The sequence below is a fragment of the Dama dama genome, chromosome 5 (assembly GCF_033118175.1).
Source record: "Dama dama isolate Ldn47 chromosome 5, ASM3311817v1, whole genome shotgun sequence".
In the NCBI taxonomy this organism is placed as follows: Eukaryota; Metazoa; Chordata; class Mammalia; order Artiodactyla; family Cervidae; genus Dama; species Dama dama.
In genome coordinates this window covers 89,029,083-89,048,506 of record NC_083685.1, presented here as the reverse complement: position 1 = coordinate 89,048,506, position 19,424 = coordinate 89,029,083, and the positions used below count along the sequence as shown (strand labels likewise).

At 35.8% G+C, this 19,424-nt stretch overlaps 1 protein-coding gene across 8 annotated transcripts in view; it reads left to right on the top strand.

Moving 5' to 3' along the window:
• NF1 (neurofibromin 1) overlaps positions 1-19,424 on the top strand; it is a 238,640-nt gene that overhangs the window by 46,499 nt on the left and 172,717 nt on the right. For all 8 annotated transcript variants that reach the window (XR_009692943.1, XM_061142862.1, XM_061142857.1 and 5 more), the window contains exons 2-4: positions 11,129-11,272; positions 13,068-13,151; positions 17,656-17,846. Coding sequence is in view for 7 of the 8 variants with exons in the window: in XM_061142862.1 (XP_060998845.1) it covers positions 11,129-11,272; positions 13,068-13,151; positions 17,656-17,846 (419 nt within the window). In the remaining variant the exon portion in view is untranslated. The remainder of the gene's footprint in view (positions 1-11,128; positions 11,273-13,067; positions 13,152-17,655; positions 17,847-19,424) is intronic.

Sequence of the window (19,424 nt, the reverse complement as noted above, 5' to 3'; positions counted from 1 at the left end):
ATAGCAGGCCTTCCTTGTTTGGAAATTTAACTTTGGGAGCCCAGCAACTGTTCTGGTCTAGATTTCTTTGCCTTCCTCTTGGAGAAGAGACGAGAGTGTCTTTGTGTACTTTCAGAGGCCTTCTGGCTTTCATGCTTAGATTCCAGTTAGCAGTCAATTAGCTTTTTGTTATCTTTTCTTGCAGAACTCAAATAGTTTAGTAATATTTTTCCAAATCAGTTGTTTTCGAGGTTACTTTTTCTCCTTCATTGCCAGCTTTAAATTCCTGTGTTAGCACCTACTCCACCTGCCTTGAGAGCCTAGTGCAGGATGTTCATTAAGATGTTCCTTTGGGATCAACACCTGCGAGGAGGGAGAATTGGGCAGATGCAAAGTTCGTGGTGCAGTGCAGGCCTGGCATCAGATTTGGCCAACCCCTTTGGGAATCTTTGGCATGAGAATGGGCCCTTTTGAGTTTCTCAGAATCGAGCTGATGTGTTCAGGCCTTTATATTGCCATACCAGTTAGTTGGGTTAGTTAGTATAGGAAGAGTATCATCTGGGCAGCAGCATTCTCTGCAGGTGAGGCGCGCCCTGTGGGACTGACTAAGAGTTAAGTCCTTCCTGAAGGGGGGCTGAGCAGTGCCTCAGTATCTACCAGAAATTCCCCTGTATCCACAGGAGTAAACAGTTTGTTTCTGTCTTTTTAGTATCATTAACCCATGGATTTAAATATGTATATATTTAGCAAAATTTCCGTTGACTTAAGTATGTATGGGATGATACACAAATGTATGTAAATATACAGCTCAATAAGTGTTTGCCAAGTAAACACACCGGTGTAACTGCTCCACAGATCAGGAACTAAAACAGTGCTAGCGATCCAGGAGTTCCTCCTCCCCCTCCTTTTCCTTCTGGTCATTACTTGCTCTTTCCAAGGGTCTCTGTTATCCTGATTTGAATTTAACATATTTTTGAATTTGTGTAACATTCATCCATAAGGGATCTTTTGTTTTGACTTCTTTCAGTATTTGTGAATTTAAGCTTGTAATTGTAAGTCATTTATTCCCTTTGCTATAGAGTTTTCCTTTGTTTGAAAATACTCTTTTTGAAAACCATTTCTGTTGTTGATAGACATTTGGAGTGTTTCCAGTTTTTGAAAATTATGAAATCATGGCTATAAACGTTGCTGAACATACTTTTTGGTGGACATATGTACACATTTCTGTTGGTTATATACCTATTGAAGTTATTGAGTATAGTTGGTCTCCGTATCCATGGGTTCCACATTTGTGGATTCAAACAATGCAGATAATTTTTTGGGGAAAAAATTCCAGAAAGTTCCAAAAAGCAAAACTTGAATTTGCCAAGCAACTGGCAACTATTTACATAGCATTGCGTTGTATTTACATGGCATTTATATCATATTAAGTATTATAAGTAGTCTAGAGGTGATTTAAAGTATACGTAAGGATGGGCAAAGTTACCTGGGCTTCTCTGGAGGCTCAGCGGTAAAGAATATGCCTGAAGTACAGGAGTCCTGCAGGAGATGAGGGCTTGATCCCTGGGTTGGGAAGATCTCCTGGAGTTGGAAATGGCCACCCACTCTAGTATTCTTGCCTGGAGAATCCCATGGACAGAGGAGCCTGGTAGGCCACAGTCCGTGGGGTTGCAAAGACTCTGACACGATTGAGTGACTAAACAACAGCAAAGGATATGCATAGGTTATGTGCAAATAGTGTGTTTTATATAAGGGACTTGAGCATCACAGATTTTTCTGTACTCTGGACTCCCAAACCAGTGTCCTGTAGATTTGGAGGGATGACTATATGTATATGTTCCATGTTAGTAGCTAATGTCAGTCTTCCAAAGTAATTACTGATATATGCTTGTACATTTAGTACAAAAGTTCCAGTTGCTGTGGTTTTCCCTGTTTATTTAGGATGTTAGCTTCTTGGCTGTATAATTAAGAACTGGCTGTACTTAGGGGGGTTCCTCTTTCTTTTAACAGGTTCTGTACTCTAATTTTTTGTCTTCTGAAGCTGTGAGATTTTGAATTTCTATTCTGCTTTTCAGAAGTTCTGGCTTAGCTTTTTTACCCCTTTCCACCCAATTACGCATTTGAGACTCCCTCATGTTTTCAGTTTTGTCACTCTAGCTCTCAGTGACAACCGAAATCTCTGATGGTTCCTCTTTCCTTCCTTCCACAGAGGTACTTGCTTGGGAAAGGCATATTTCTGAGTCTCTCTCTCTTTTTATTTTTGGCCCAAATTCTGCAAATGCCCCAGTGGGAGGTGGTGGGGGTCTGTGGAAACAGCTGCAAAAGATCACCTTACCTCCACATAGTTCACTGTTTTTTTTTGAAGCTTAGCCTCTCTAGGCCTCATTCCCGCAGTAACTCTAAAATCTTGAAACAGTTGATTTTTGTATTTTATCTTTTTTGTGTATGAGTTAGGGGGAGGGAGGGGTTATTTTGCTGTGAAGTACTCTACCTTACATGGAAGCAAAAGTATGAATTAACACATAATTGATGTTTAACTTAAAATTGTTGTCCTTAGTGTTCAAATTATTCCCTTTTTGACCAGTGGGAGCCTTTTCAAAATATATTCCTGAGTCTTTTTTGACTCGACCTTTTGATAGCTTTCTTTGGCAGCTTTCTTGCTATCTGGTATGACAAGGTATTCCAGGTTTACCATGTACCTTTTTGCTTCAGATGTGGAATCAGCTGTTTTCTGAAGGGGTCCCGATTCCTTTGACCAGGAAATGGTATCTCAAGATCATTACTTCAGGGTTGAACATTGTTTCTAGGCATTTTCAGCAAATAAAAGTAGAAAAACATATTTCATTTTCTTCATACAAGATAAACTATAGTTAAAATTTGATATATCAGTAGATATTTTCAATTCCAGTTCAAGACTACAGAATTTTTACTTTACTATTCCTCTCCTGAGGGTCTCAGTTTTTAATAACACCAGTAGTGATAGAATTAAAATATCACCTAATCTCTCATTTCCTTGATCCCACAATATGTACAGAATCAAAATTTATCTTCATTTTCTTTGTCCCAAGAGTATATTCCATTATGAATCTATAGTCAACCTAGTATGACTTAAAATAACTTAGAATAGTTCTTCTGTTCATGATTATGCCAATAAAAGCTTAGATATGAGTTTGGGTTCATTTGTTTATTTTTTTATTCTTTTATTTTTTAGCATTTTAATTTAATTTTATGTTTACATAAATTACATAATTTTAAAATAACATGTACAAAAACCAGGGAATGTAGATTCTATCCTTGTCACCTTTATTTTCTTCCGTTTCCTAAAGATAACCACTTAAAAGCGTTTGTATTTCATCTTCAGTTATTGTATGTGTGAAGATTTGTGTGTGTGTATTTATTTCTCCTCCCCCTTCCTAGATGAATGGTAGCATACTATATATCCTTTTCTTCATCCTGTTTTTTCTTTTTTTTCATTTATCTTTATTGGAGGCTAATTACTTTACAATATTGTAGTGGTTTTTGTCATACATTGACATGAATCAGCCATGGATTTAAATGTATTCCCCATCCTGATCCCCCCTCCCACCTCCCTCTCTACCTGATCCCTCTGGGTCTTCCCAGTGCACCAGGCCTGAGCACTTGTCTCATGCATCCAACCTGGGCTGGTGATCTGTTTCACCCTAGATAATACACATGTTTCGATGCTGTTCTCTCAGATCATCCTACCCTCGCCTTCTCCCACAGAGTCCTAAAGTCTGTTCTGTACATCTGTGTCTCTTTTTCTGTTTTGCATATAGGGTTATCATTACCATCTTTCTAAATTCCATATATATGTGTTAGTATGCTGTAATGTTCTTTATCTTTCTGGCTTACTTCACTCTGTATAATGGGCTCCAGTTTCATCCATCTCATTAGAACTGATTCAAATGAATTCTTTTTAAAGGCTGAGTAATATTCCATGGTGTATATGTACCACAGCTTCCTTATCCATTTGTCTGCTGATGGGCATCTAGGTTGCTTCCATGTCCTGGCTATTATAAACAGTGCTGTGATGAACATTGGGGTGCATGTGTCTCTTTCAGATCTGGTTTCCTCAGTGTGTATGCCCAGAAGTGGGATTGCTGGGTCATATGGCAGTTCTATTTCCAGTTTTTTAAGGAATCTCCACACTGTTCTCCATAGCAGCTGTACTAGTTTGCAATCCCACCAACAGTGTAAGAGGGTTCCCTTTTCTCCACACCCTCTCCAGCATTTATTGCTTGTAGACTTTTGGATAGCAGCCATCCTGACTGGCGTGTAATGGTACCTCATTGTGGTTTTGATTTGCATTTCTCTGATAATGCGTGATGTTGAGCATCTTTTCATGCGTTTGTTAGCCATCTGAATGTCTTCTTTGGAGAACTGTCTGTTTAGTTCTTTGGCCCATTTTTTGATTGGGTCATTTATTTTTCTGGAATTGAGCTGCAGGAGTTGCTTGTGTATTTTTGAGATTAATCCTTTGTCTGTTGCTTCATTTGCTATTATTTTCTCCCAATCTGAGGGCTGTCTTTTCACCTTACTTATAGTTTCCTTTGTAGTGCAAAAGCTTTTAAGTTTCATTAGGTCCCATTTGTTTAGTTTTGCTTTTATTTCCAATATTCTGGGAGGTGAGTCATAGAGGATCCTGCTGTGATTTATGTTGGAGAGTGTTTTGCTTATGTTCTCCTCTAGGAGTTTTATAGTTTCTGGTCTTACATTTAGATCTTTAATCCATTTTGAGTTTATTTTAGTGTATAGTGTTAGAAAGTGTTCTAGTTTCATTCTTTTACAAGTGGTTGACCAGTTTTCCCAGCACCACTTGTTAAAGAGGTTGTCTTTTTTCCATTGTATATCTTTGCCTCCTTTGTCGAAGATAAGGTGTCCGTAGGTTCGTGGATTTATCTCTGGGCTTTCTATTCTGTTCCATTGATCTATATTTCTGTCTTTGTGCCAGTACCATACTGTCTTGATGACTGTGGCTTTGTAGTAGAGTCTGAAGTCAGGCAGGTTGATTCCTCCAGTTCCATTCTTCTTTCTCAAGATTACTTTGGCTATTCAAGGTTTTTTGTATTTCCATACAAATTGTGAAATTCTTTGTTCTAGTTCTGTGAAAAATACCGTTGGTAGCTTGATAGGGATTGCATTGAATCTATAGATTGCTTTGGGTAGTATAGCCATTTTGACAATATTGATTCTTCCAATCCATGAACACAGTATATTTATCCATCTATTTGTGTCCTCTTTGATTTCTTTCATCAGGGTTTTATAGTTTTCTATGTATAGGTCTTTTGTTTCTTTAGGTAGATATACTCCTAAGTATTTTATTCTTTTTGTTGCAATGGTGAATGGTAACTTAAAGATATATCTGGAGACTGTTTCATAGTTTGGTGAATTTTGACTCACTTTTGTCATTTTTAAAATATTACATTTATACAAGTCTTTTATTTAAGTCATTTAAATTCTTTGGTCTGTGTTATTTGCTCTCTCAGCATATATTTTGGTGTTTCAGGAGGTTCGTATATTAGGGTTCAGTCAGTGAAGCCGATTGTGTGATGGGGTAAGCGACTTATGGAAATTAGACCACGTACAATTTTGAGAGGACTTGTGAAAATCTAGAAAGAGGAGTTGGAAGATCAGAGAAAAGGAGTCACTGACCAGATCCTCTGAATCAGTGGCAATGGATGGACCAGTTGGGGATTTTAGGGAAATCTGAGGAGCCGCTGCAGGGACTATGTGGGAGAAACTGAAGGTGAGCCACATGGAGAGCTCTTGCTGAGTTTCATTACCCACTATGTGGATTTTCAGCGAAGCATCTGGTGGTAGGTTTGTGCCACTGCTCACCCAACACAAACCAGCAATTTTTTTTTTTTTTTCTGTTGGTTATTTTTATATTGATGCCTTTGTATAGTACTCTAATTTCCTCCCTTTTTTGGGAGGGGGAGTTGTTGTACAGTGGTTTTCTTCTATAAGCCGTATTGAAGTTAGCTAGTAACCTATTCTCATCTCCTTCTCAGCCAGCATTTGGTTTAAAATAATGTCCTTTTTTTCTTAGTACCATAAGGCAGTCCGTATGCCAAGAGATACTTTGTTGTATATTCTCACTACCCTTTCCCAATTTTGATAACTGTACCATATCTATACTGTCATTAGATTTAGCAGTTACATAGTGTGTTTTCTCCCTTATTATCATTATTTATTTTCAGTTCTTTCAGAAAATATATTTTTAATGGTCCCTCATAGTATAGATGTGTCTTCTGTTATTTTGGTTGACTGAAGCATATTGTCTAGTAGATTTCTCAGGAAAGGCTCAAGGGAACAATATTTCCTGGGCTCATGCAATTCCTAACAGTTTGATTATCACCATTTTACTTGGAAGTCAGTTTGCCTGCATGTAAAATCCTTTGTTTACTTTATCTTCTCTTGAGAATCTTAAAATGTTATTTCATTTTTTTATTAGCATATAGTATTGTCAAAGTCTGAGGACAGTCTTAACTTTTGTTTTTTGTGTAAGTGACTTTCTCTTTCTGCCTGAATGTTGAAAGGATTTTGTTTGTTTGTTTCTTATTCACAGAAGATCAATAGTTTTACTAAAATATGACCTGGTATTGGTCATTCTGGGTTAGTTTTTCCAGGTAGGTGGTGTGCCTTTATATAGTTTGAAATATTAAAAAAAATTATCAGCAAACTTTGCTTGAATTCGTTTGTAATATCCATTCTGCTCCATTTATTTCATTTCCTTCTTTGAGGACTCCTGTTACACATATGTTGGATCTTGCTTGCCTGTTTTCTCTGTCACTTTATTGTAAATCCCCCATCTCATTTTCCTTCTCATTTTTTTGAATATTAGAATTTTCCTCCAATTTACCTTTCTCTCTTAAAGCATTATATTTTGTTTTATTTACTGTTAATATCTTCTGGTTAGTCTTCACTTCTGAAATGATTTTTTTTCTAATTCTTTCCTGAATTTTGTCAACTTATTTGTAATTCTAATTTATTTCATATCTTTAGTCATTTAAAAACTTCTCTTGGCTCATTTTGAATTAATAATTTACAGCTTCATCTGTTGGTGAACATATCTTTTTGGCATGTTTTCATTTTCTGTAGCAATGCTGTTCTGTCTCTTATTCTTTTTTCTCAAAATAGTTTCACATCTGACTTGACTACAGTGTTTTCTGTTGCTCATTTTTATGTGAAATTAATTTTCTTGAATTGTTAGGAGAGAAATGTGGGCCAGGACAGCTTTCTGTCTTCATGGCTCTGGAGCACTTCTATTGCTTTCATGAAATTAAATACATCATCTCATTCTTTGTAAGCTCTTTTGGCTTTCTTCTCTTTTCCACCTTTGATTGGGATCTTTTTCCTTTGCCCCTGTTATTAACTGTTTTCAATTTGGAGTATATCTCAGCAATTTCTTCTCAATGTGGTCTTCATCCTGGAAGTGGGTGTTTCTTTAGCTGGTTAGTTTAGAACTGTGCTGTTAAATGAGTACAATGGCTACTTAATGTTAAGTTTAAGTAAAATAAATTTAAATAGAATTAAACATTTGATTCCTTACTTGCATTAGCCATGTAACAAATGCTTAAGCTTAGTAGCCATATGTGGCTAGTGACTACTGTAATGAGCATTGTTGATACAGTGCCTCACCACAGAAAGTTCTATTAGACAGTGATGGTTTAAAGTGTGCTTTCTTCTTTTCAAAGTTTATTATAGACTTTTTGCACATAAGTGCCAGTTGCTGTGTGCAAAACCCTCTCTGTGTTTCAGCTAAGCTCTAAACTTGTCCTGCTGTACATCTCATTCAGGATATAATACAATTTTGGGATTTTCCTCTTGTCAGTTCAGTTCAGGCGCTCAGTCATGTCTGACTCTTTGCGACCCCATGAACCTCAGCACGCAGGCCTCCCTGTCCATCACCAACTCCTGGAGCCTACTCAAACTCATGCGCATTGAGTCGGTGATGCCATCCTACCATCTCATCCTCTGTTGTCCCCTTCTCCTTCTGCCTTCAATCTTTCCCAGCATGTCTTTTCAAATAAGTCAGCTCTTCGTATCAGGTGGCCTAAGTACTGGAGTTTCAGCTTCAACATCAGTCCTTCCAATGAGCGTTCAGGACTGATCTCCTTTAGGATGGACTGGTTAGATCTCCTTGCAGTCCAACGGACTCTCAAGAGTCTTCTCCAACACCACAGTTCAAAAGCATCAATTCTTCGACGTTCAGCTTTCTTTATAGTCCAACTCTCACATCCATACATGACTACTGGAAAAACAGTAGCCATGACTAGATGGACCTTTGTTGGCAATGTAATATCTCTGCTTTTTAATATGCTATCTAAGTTGGTCATAACTTTTCCTCCAAGGAGCAAACGTCTTTTAATTTCATGGCTGCAGTCACCATCTGCAGTGATTTTGGAGCCCAAGAAAATAAAGTGTCTCACTGTTTCCACTGTTTCCCCATCTATTTGCCATGAAGTGATGGGACCAGATGCCATGATCTTAGTTTTCTGAATGTTGAGCTTTAAGCCAACTTTTTCACTCTCCTCTTTCACTTTTATCCAGACTCTTTAGTTCTTCACTTTCTGCCATAAGGGTGGTGTTATCTGCATATCTGAGGTTATTGATATTTCTCTCAGCAATCTTGATTCTAGCTTGTGCTTCTCACAGTCCAATATTTCTCATGATGCTGTCTGCATATACGTCAAATAAGCAGAGTGACAGTATACAGCCTTAACGTACTCTTTTCCCTATTTGGAACCAGTTGATTGTTTCATGTCCAGTTGCAAGTATTGCTTCTTGACCGGAACAGATTTCTCAGGAGGCAGGTCAGGTGGTCTGGTATTCCCATCTCTTGAAGACCTTTCCAAAGTTTGTTGTGATCCACACAGTCAAAGGCTTTGGCTTAGTCAATAAAGCAGAAGTAGATGTTTTTCTGTAACTCTCTTGCTTTCTCGATGATCCAACGGATGTTTTTAAATTTGATCTCTGGTTCCTCTGCCTTTTCTAAATCCAGCTTGAACATCTGGAAGTTAATGGTTCACGTACTGTTGAAGCCTGGCTTGGAGAATTTTGAGCATTACTTTGCTTGCGTGTGAGATGAGTGCAATTGTGTGGTAGTTTGAGCATTCTTTGGCATTGCCTTTCTTTGGGATTGGAATGAAAACTGACCTTTTCCAGTCCTGTGGCCACTGCTGAGTTTTCCAAATTTGCTAGCATATTGAGTGCAGCACTTTCACAGCATCATCTTTTAGAATTTGAAATAGCTCAACTGGAATTCCATCACCTCCACTAGCTTTATTCATAGTGATGCTTCCTAAGGCCCACTGGACTTCACATTCCAGGATGTCTGGCTTTAGGTGAGTGATCACACCAGTATGATTATCTGGGTTGTGAAGATCTTTTTTGTATAGTCCTTCTATGTGTTCTTGCCACCTCTTCTTAATATCTTGTGCTTCTGTTAGGCCCATAACATTTCTGTCCTTTATTGTGCCCATCTTTGCATGAAGTATTCCCTTGGTATCTCTAATTTTCTTGAAGAGATCTCTAGTCTTTCCCGTTTGTTTGTTTTCCTCTATTTCTTCGCATTGATCACTGAGGAAGGCTTTCTTATCTCTCCTTGCTATTCTTTGGAACTCTGCATTCAAATGGGTTATACCTTTCCTTTTCTCCTTTGCCTTTCACATCTCTTCTTTTCACAGCTATTTGTAAGGCCTCCTCAGACAGCCATTTTGCCTTTTTGCATTATCAATGTGTATGATCGTATTACCATTTTCTTAATGGTTCTGGGTTTATTTTCTATAGGTCTTTCCCTTCTCTTGTGTTTCCTGCCTAGAGAAGTTCCTTTAGCACTTGTTGTAAAGCTGATTTGGTGGTGCTGAATTCTCTTAACTTTTGCTTGTCTGGAAAGGTTTTGATTTCTCCATCAAATCTGAAGGAGAGTCTTATTGGGTAGAGTATTCTTGGTTATAGGTTCTTCCCTTTCATCATTTTAAATATATTGTGCCATTCCCTTCTGGCTTGTTGAAAAATTGGCTGATGACTTGATGGTAGTTCCCTTGTATGTTATTTATTGTTTTTCCCTTGTTGCTTTTAATATTACCTTTGTCTTTAATTTTTTGTCAGTTTGATTGCTATGTGTTTCCGTGTGTTCCTCCTTGGCTTTATCCTGCCTGCAACTTTCTGTGCTTCCTGGACTTGGTTGACTATTTCCTTTCCCATGTTAGGGAAGTTTTCAGCTATTATCTTTTCAAACATTATTTAGTATTTCTTTACCGTCAAGTTCATCAGATGATTAACTGACTAAGAAAATTTGGACATGCTGTTTGGTCTCTTTCCACTTTTTGTTGCACCATTTTAAAAAGGAAGCTGGACTTAAGTTTGTTTTTTCATGGAGGAACTTCATCAATGTTTTCTGTTAGTGTTAGTGGGATCTAATATTTAAACAGTAAATATATTTGTCATGCTTTCAAAACAGAATGCTGCTCTTAAACCGATTAGAGATAAACTTCTTTGTAGTGCAGATTAGTTCATTCTCAGATAAGTGTGGTCCCCTTAAAGGGTATTTTTTTCCATAAGATTTATCTTTTTGTCATTCTGTTACTCCCTCACCTGTGTACCTGAGGGTGATTATCTTACCTGAGTCAGTTTTACTATGTATATTGTAGGCTATACAGTTTGTTTTGTTTTTTTAACAATCTGGAGTTATTTGCCATTATTGACTAGAGGTCTAAGGCATAGATTTTCTTGATCTATTGTTTTTTTTGATGCTTGAGTTCAATATATAAGGGAAAAGATTGTATTTTATTGCAGACATTTTTCTCTGAAATAATTTTTAGCTTCAATGAAGTAGCTCTATTTCTGTGAGTCATCATTCTGTCTAATATAGTGCTGGGTAAAGATTTAATTTTGTAAATAAAGATTTATGACTTCTAGAAAGCTTAAAAAATTGAAATTTCTGCAGAATTTTAGTTTTGCTTTAAATTTCTTTATATATTGAAAATTGGAGCTTCAGCTACAAATATATGTAATTGTGGTTGATAAAATGTTCCTAAAATCTCATGATTTTTCAATGAGAAATAGATTTCTCGTTAGTCATTTTAAAATGTAAGTTTACGTGTTTTTTTTTTTTTTTCCTCAGCTTCCAATAAAAACAGGACAGCAGAACACACATACCAAAGTCAGTACTGAACACAACAAGGAATGTCTTATCAATATTTCCAAATACAAGTTTTCTTTGGTTATAAGTGGCCTCACCACTATCTTAAAGAATGTTAACAATATGGTGAGTATTTGCATTACTGTTTTGTGGGGGAATTTGGTTTGTTTTCTATTTTAAAATTTGGGCCAACATATTTTGAAGTATGTAAAGTCATTTTCTGTGGATTCTGGATGTAAAGATTTATCTTAATTTGTGAATAAGTGCAGATAACCTTTTAGCTTTCTTTTTAGATTTTAATTCTTTTGTTTTAGATACTTGTCTTATTTGTGACTCTTATCTACTGTTCCATTTTTCTGAAATTCGAATTTCATACAGATTTTGTCATATATGAATTGACTGTAGTAATCTATTCAAATCTTTTCCTTAGCTTGTCATTTGAATATTTACATATCAGATTGTCCTAACCTGAAGGAGTTGGTAAATAAAATATGACTTTGTAGTCCTAAAATGTGAAATTGCTTTTGTGAAGATACTGTTTATTTCCTTCCTCCTGTAACCTGTGGCAGATTCCATTGTAGAGAGTCTGTGTTGAAACAGTTTTCCTCAGATGCCAATTTCATCCAGTATTTCCACTGTCAAAAGCTCATAATTGCTTCTTTTATTCCTTGTTTTATAAAATTTGTTTACACTCCCTAGACTTCAGCATACTCCTGCTGTTTTCTCTGTGTATGTTTGAGCATACCATCAATATTGTTCCTGTTTTTGTCAGGTGATTCTTTCCTCTGTGTCAATTCCTATCTAACATCGCCTTCATACTCAGTTCAGAACAGCTGATCTGGATATATCTTGATTAACTCCTAAATTGCTCAGCTTGTTTTGAGCACTTGAAACCACAATTTTTATTGTTTGTATTGAGCAATGAAACTGATTTCTGGTTGTAGATTGTGAAAATCAGTAAGTACCATTTTCATAGTCATATCATCTTTGGTCTGTTTTCTTTCTAAAAAGTTGATTGGAAGATATCCCAGACTTACAAAATTGGTAAACTGGAGGTGTGGTCAGTCATTTGCTTTACAAAGATATTTTCTCTTTAAGGAAAAAAATTAAAATTTTCTGAAAAAAGCAGAACCTTTTATAAACATATATAGTGCTTTACAGAAATACATTTAAGATTTTATGGAGCTGTTCTGTTACACAGTGTGTGGGTCATAGTGATAGGATTTTGCTTATATAAATAAGTGGACATGTTTCCAGTTAGACTGAAAATGTTTTAGTTTTTGGACCCTTCTTTTAAAAATGAAAACAATACTGCAATATTGGCATTCATTTCGTGCTTATTGAGTAAATTAAATTGTGGAAGCCATACTCTCTTGTTGGTAAATAGTATAGTGAATGCTTAAGACTTATTGTAGTTGATATTACAGCATTTTTTTGCTACTAGAGTTTAGGCTTTGATTTTTTGATTATTTTGTGGCATCAAAGTTTGGTTAAATGTTTAACATTCTAGTAAAGATCTATATATCTAAATCCTATATATTTAAAAAATATTGTTCAAACCTAAATTATACTTAAAAACTAGCGGAACATGGGATTTTCCTAATGTTACCATCTCTTTAATGGTGTTCATTTCAAAGTACATTTATTACATATTTTAAAAGTATAAACCAGAGTATCTTTTACTGTGGCAGACTAATGGCAGATTGTAGTAAATTCCAGCATTTTTGTTTGCCTGAGAATTAATTTTGTGTGAGCATTAGGATAAAATCAGAAATAATAGATTTAAAAATAGTATAATCTGGGAGATAAAATAGCAGACTGTTGATTTTCTTGATCCTTAGTCCCTCATTTTTCAGATGTGTGCTGATTTGTAGTGGGGAGTAATAACCAACTTTTGTGTTCTGAATATCTTTTCTTTTAGAGGATATTTGGAGAAGCTGCTGAAAAAAATTTGTATCTCTCTCAGTTGATTATATTGGATACACTGGAAAAATGTCTTGCTGGGGTAGGTGAATCTATTCTTGAATAGGCATGTTTTATGAATTCAGTTTTGAGAGTGATCTGATGTACTGAAGGAAGCATAGATGTGGACAAGGAGAAGAGTCATGGACTAAAACATAGGAAAAGGAATTTTGTTAGCAGAGCTGACAGGGTAGCATAAAGTAAAATTATATTCTCATCTTTTGTAAATTAAATAAACATTAAGACTGCTTATAAGTAATAAAATTTATATTTATAAAGTATAAAGTTAAGTTGGAGTCATATCTGTCAGGTTTTTTAGAAAAGATTTTATAGAAAAGTCACTATTTCATTTAATTAATTTCTCCAGTGGTTAGGCCTGTGACATTGCTTGGCTGTCAAAGAGTGTGATGTTAAAGACCATGAGAATCTTATTTCCCCCTGTATGAATCTGATTTTAATATTTTACTTTTCAAATTTATGTTAAAGAGAACTTAAATTTAAGCTGTTATATTGCTGATAGATCCTACCTTAAAAACACTTTTTATGTAAATATGAACATGTAAAATAGATACATGAAGGAGTGTGTGTGTGTGTGTGTGTGTGTGTGTGTGTGTGTGTGAGTCACTCAGTCGTGTCTGACTCTTTGTGACCACAGAGACTGTAGTCCACCAGGCTCCTCTGTCCATGGAATTCTCCTTGCAAGAATACTGGAATGGGTTGCCATTCCCTTCTCCAAGAGATCTTCCCAGTCCAGGGATTGAACCCTGGTATTCTGCATTGTAGGCAAATTTTTTACCATCTGAGCTACCAGGGAAGCCCATGTGGAGGAATAGTTGAATACAAAACAGTTGTTTCTCACGTTTCCTCTAAATAGTTATTTCAGAGTTTTCAACCATGACTTAATTAGAATTTTCTCAAGAGAATTGGTTGTATAGAGCATAGTGTTTCTATATTTCAACAGCTTTAACTCTTCCTGGAAAATAGTAGGAGTTTATATAAATATATAAATTTTATATTTATTTTTTAAATTATTTTATATTTATTCATATTAAATTTTATATTAATACTTTATTACCTCCATTTTAAAGATCTTTCTCTTCAATATGTATTGGGGTTAACTTATTTCTTAGAAGATTATAATCTCCCTTCCTTTGACCTATCTTTTGCTTTTATTCTAAATTGCTTCTCTCTTTCACATGTTAAAGTTGTTCTCTGTAGTAAACCTAGATAAGAAAGGATGTTGACATATGAGCACTGATCCGTTGAGAAGAGAGAAAACAGTCACACGTGTTTAAGGAATGTGTAGGACAGGGAGTTGGACAATACATACACTTCACACAATGATGGATCCTTCGGGGAGAGAACTATTTTAGACGATAGGCCACAAAACCTAAGCATGATGTTGTAAATTCTTTTATTGACCCTTATCCATATTCCTAAACTGTGAGACAATGCTTACAAATTTTCTACTTAAATTGGGGGTGAGCTAATTTTGTTTTAGCTTTCTGTTGTCTGTTAATTTGTGATGAGCTGTCATTCATTTGTAAAATGGGGTGGAAGAGCGAAAAACCTGTTAAATGTTTAATAGGATGATGAAATTTTGAAGATACATGATTACTTTTTTTTTCAACTTCTCTTGAATCAATTTTTTGTAGTGGTCTTACTACTTTTTAGTTACCAATATATCTCTGACACCCATGTTTGAATGGGAGTAGGCTGGTTTATTGCCTCTTCAGTTCTACATCTTTTCTCCATTAACATTTATAATCAAGAGGTGCTAGTAAATGTATTTTGGAGAATGATCACTGATATCATTGGCCTCAGTTTAATTTGACACTCTTTGGAGATAGCCAAAATGAAGCTCTACTAAGTGGACATGGTATAACTTACATAATCCATAAAATAGACATTATCTTGCTTTGCTCTACTATTGAAAATGTATAATTTTTTCATTAAATTTATAATTAAAAATAGTATTGTTCATGTTATTGAACAGTTGTGTTTTTCTGGATTGCCTTCATTGACTCTCTTGATTTTCCTTTTTATTTTTATTTTTTATTCTTAAATTTTTTTTTTAAAGTAGGTCCTTGCTGGTTATTTATTTTCCTTTTTAGATCACAGTAAGTTGAGGCTTAAGAAGAACTGAGCCATATAAGTACATGTTTATCATATTAGTAGTTGAAATAGCTAAATGAAAGTGAACAGATACTTAACAATATTATGATTAAAACCAAAACTTCATGAGTAAAATTTTGTAGACTTTGAAGAATCTTAAGTATTGTTGTTCCTGTGTATATGAGCATTGGATTTCCCAAGTGGCTCTAGTGGTAAAGAACTCGCCTGCCAATGCAGGAGACGTAAGAGACGCGGGTTCAGTCCCTGGGCTGGGAAGATCCCATGGAAGAGGACATGGCAACCCATTCCAGTATTCTTCCCTGGAGAATCCCACAGACAGAAGAGCCTGCCAGGCTACAGTCCATAGGGTCATAAAGAATCTGCCTGAGGTGACAGCACACTCACACACACACGTGCATATGACCATTATTCAGAACTTGAACACTTCTAGGGCTTCCCTGATAGCTCAGTAGGTAAAGAATCCACCTGCAATGCAGGAGACCCTGGTTTGATTCCTGGGTTGGGAAGATCTGCTGGAGAAGGGGTAAGCTACCCACTCAAGTTTCTGTGGACTTCCCTTGTGGCTCAGCTGGTCAAGAATCCGCTTGCAATGTGGGAGACCTGGGTTTGATTCCTGGATTGTGAAGATCCCCTGGAGAAGGGAAAGGCTACCCACTCCAGTGTTCTGACCTGGAGAATTCCATGAACTGTAGTCCGTGGGGTCGCAAAGAGTGAGCAAATTCCACTTCACGTACCTTTTATTTGTTTATTAATTGGACTTAGTTTCAACATCTGGTTGGTTTGGTTAGCGCATAAATAAGAAAGAGCATTGTAACTCAAAATTTGCATTTTTAAAAAATATTTTGTGATATCTGTTTACTTTTCATATATTTCAATGTATTTGCCTCTGAAAGCTTTTGGAATGCAATTACAGATTTGAACATAGCACAGTTACAGAAATTTGTTCTTTGTCATCTTGCTTGGCATTATCAAAATTGTCATTCATATAAGGATACTAAGCCATTAGGTAAAATATTGGTGTGGAATAGTATATTTATAGGGTAGCTTATTCATTGGTTGTTTTGTTAATTGTAGAGTAGATTTACTTTATAAAGTAGAGATCTTAGTGTTAACACCAAAGATATCATTAACAGAGGGACCACCTGGCATATGTACTCCTGATATGATGTAATACGAACTGTAATGAATTTTGCTTAGTGTTTAACCTGAATCTAATAAGACCATTAGGTTTAGATTCTAGCTTAACAGGAGATGTAGCAACTAGAAGAGCAAGTTACATCACTAAGACATAATTAGAGCAGTAATACAGAACATTTTATGAGGCAACTGATCTGTTTTCTTAAAAGAAAAAAGTCAGTGTTATGGAAAGTAAAAATGATGTACACAGAGTGTGAGGAGAAATACTTTTAGGATAAAGAGACTAAAGGAATGTAACAGTCATATGGCAGTCAAACCTTTTTTGGATCCTGGTTGAGTAAAACTCAAACAGCTATGAAAGACATTCAGGGGGGCAGTGGGGAAATTTGGATATGAATTGGCTATTAGCTGCTATGAGGGAATTTTTTACTTTTCTTAATGTGATGATTGCACTGAAGTTGGAGAATTTTCTTGTATTTAAGTGATACTAGTGGGACTTCCTTGGTGGCTCAGATGGTGAATTGTCTGCCTGCAATGCAGGAGACCTGGGTTCGATCCCTGGGTCGGGAAGATCCCCTGGAGAAGGAAATGGCAACCCACTCCAGTATTCTTGCCTGGAAAATTCCATGGATGGAGGAGCCTGGTAGCCTACAGTCAGTCCATGGGGTCGCAAAGAGTCAGACACGACTGAGTGACTTCCCTTTCACTTAAAGTAAGGTAGTAGTGAAGTTATGGTGTTTGTAATTTACTTTGAAATGGTTAAACCAAAACAAAGTTATTTGTTTTGACAAATATTTGACAGATACAAGTAATATCTGTCTGTTTTGGTCAGTCTGCCCAAAGGTAGATGTGATTATCCATCCTGGAATTAATTTGGGTGTTGAGACAGATGACTAAATGTGCTCACCAGTATATATGAATAAAGTTTATTTAGGACTCATAGTAAACTAGGATTCCCAGGAGTGAGAGAACTTACTAAGGGGAACAAATATGGGAACAAGCAGAAATGCAGGTCCTGAGGGGATTGATGGGCTACCTCGACTTTTATTGTGATTAAGAGGTGAAAGATGGAGCCATCTTTTTTTATTAAACCAACTGTAGATAAATAGAGCAAACATGATGAAATATTAACAATTGTGGAATCTAGGTGATGAGTATATGGGTATTCATTATTCTATTTCTATTCTTACATATGTTTGAAATTTTTCATTATAGAAAATATTTACATGGAAGTTTAAGAAAGTTTTAGAATTATGTGATTGTTTCTATTTTAGCAACCAAAGGACACAATGAGATTAGATGAAACGATGCTGGTTAAACAGTTGCTGCCAGAAATCTGCCATTTTCTTCATACTTGTCGTGAAGGAAACCAACATGCAGCTGAACTTCGGAATTCTGCCTCTGGGGTGTTATTTTCTCTTAGCTGCAACAACTTCAATGCAGTCTTTAGTCGAATTTCTACCAGGTTAGTGTGTAAATTTTCACAGGAATGTTGTAAGTAATATAAATTTTATCATCATTAAAAAAAAAAAAGGTTGACAGGAACAAGTTTAATGTGGGCTTTTGTTGAAATTTTATGCATTGATTTTTTTTGAAATTTTTATCATGTAATATTATGATCTTGGTGGGTACAATTAAATGTGAAAATGAAAACGTTAGTTGCTCATTCATGTCGACTCTTTGCTACCCCATGGACTGTTGCCTCTGTCCATGGAATTCTTCAAGCAAGAACACTGGAGTGGGTAACCATTCCCTTCAGGAGATATTCCTGACCTAGGGATCGAAGCCAGGTCTCCCACATTGTGGGTAGATTCTTTAACATCTGAGCCACCAGGGAAGCCCAAATTAATCACAATTAAATGTGAGTACTGTTATAAGCTTGAAAGTATAAATTTTAGGAAGAAAATATCACCTATGATCAAGTTTTTGTTTTTTAATACTAGGTATAAATTTTTAGTTTGGCTTTTTAAGCACGTTATTCCTTTTATTTAAATTAGTCTAATCAGAATAATAGATGAGTAGTCAGAATTCTAATGATATTAAAGCTCTGATCCTTATCACAAGATCCTAAGTTACCAAAAACAAAAACCAAAAAAACCAAACCAGCAGAAGAAAGTAATTGCAAGGTAGAATTTTCTAGAAAGTGAACTGTTTTAAGTGAGTGAACTGTAAAAGCTCCCATTTGTTGAACATTTACAGCATGTGCTATGCTATTTTATCCTCACAGTATCCCTGAAATGTAGGTGGTAAATACCCCATTTTACAGGTAAGCAAACTAATACTAAAGAAGTAATCAAGGCAGTGTCCCCAATAACGGAGGTCCCAAAATTTCTAAGTCAAACTGCCTTCAGAGTCTGTCTGTTCCATTGTACTAAGCTGCTTTCCTATACTTCTATTTTAGCCTATTTTGATGAAATCTTTTTTTATAATATACACTGCTGTACTTTAAAATTGTATGATAAATATAATTGAAACTTTTATTGAAAATTAGAAGTCATTATCATCATTTGTTGTGATATGCTACAAATGGAGAAGTAAGTATAGAATTGTAACTGATGGTAGCAAGTCTGTCTGGAACTTAATTTCATGTAGATGATTTGCCTAAGTTCTTATGCAAGTAGAGTCAAACGGGTCCTTAATTATGACCAAGTAGGAAGCATAACATAAATCATTTAGTGCTTCAATGAATCAGAGACTAATACATAATAGAGAAAAGCAATCTTCCTTGCTTAATGACACCTACAGCTTTAATTTGTGTTGTGTGAGCGAGCACTGGATTTCCATGAGTCAGCTTAGTTCATTCTCGTGTTGTTTTGCAATAGGTGTCAGTGAGAAATATACATCGTAGTTTGAGAATTTGTGCTATGGTTTTTAGGGGGAATCAGCTAACTTCAAAATCCTGCAGTCTTTTTATTAAAAGATGGCATTTCTGTAATCGTGATTCTAGGCAACAGTATTCTTCAACGTTTCATTAGAATTCTGGTGCAGAGAAAATTAAAATTTTATTTAATGTACAATATGACTGATAATATAGAGTCGTGTT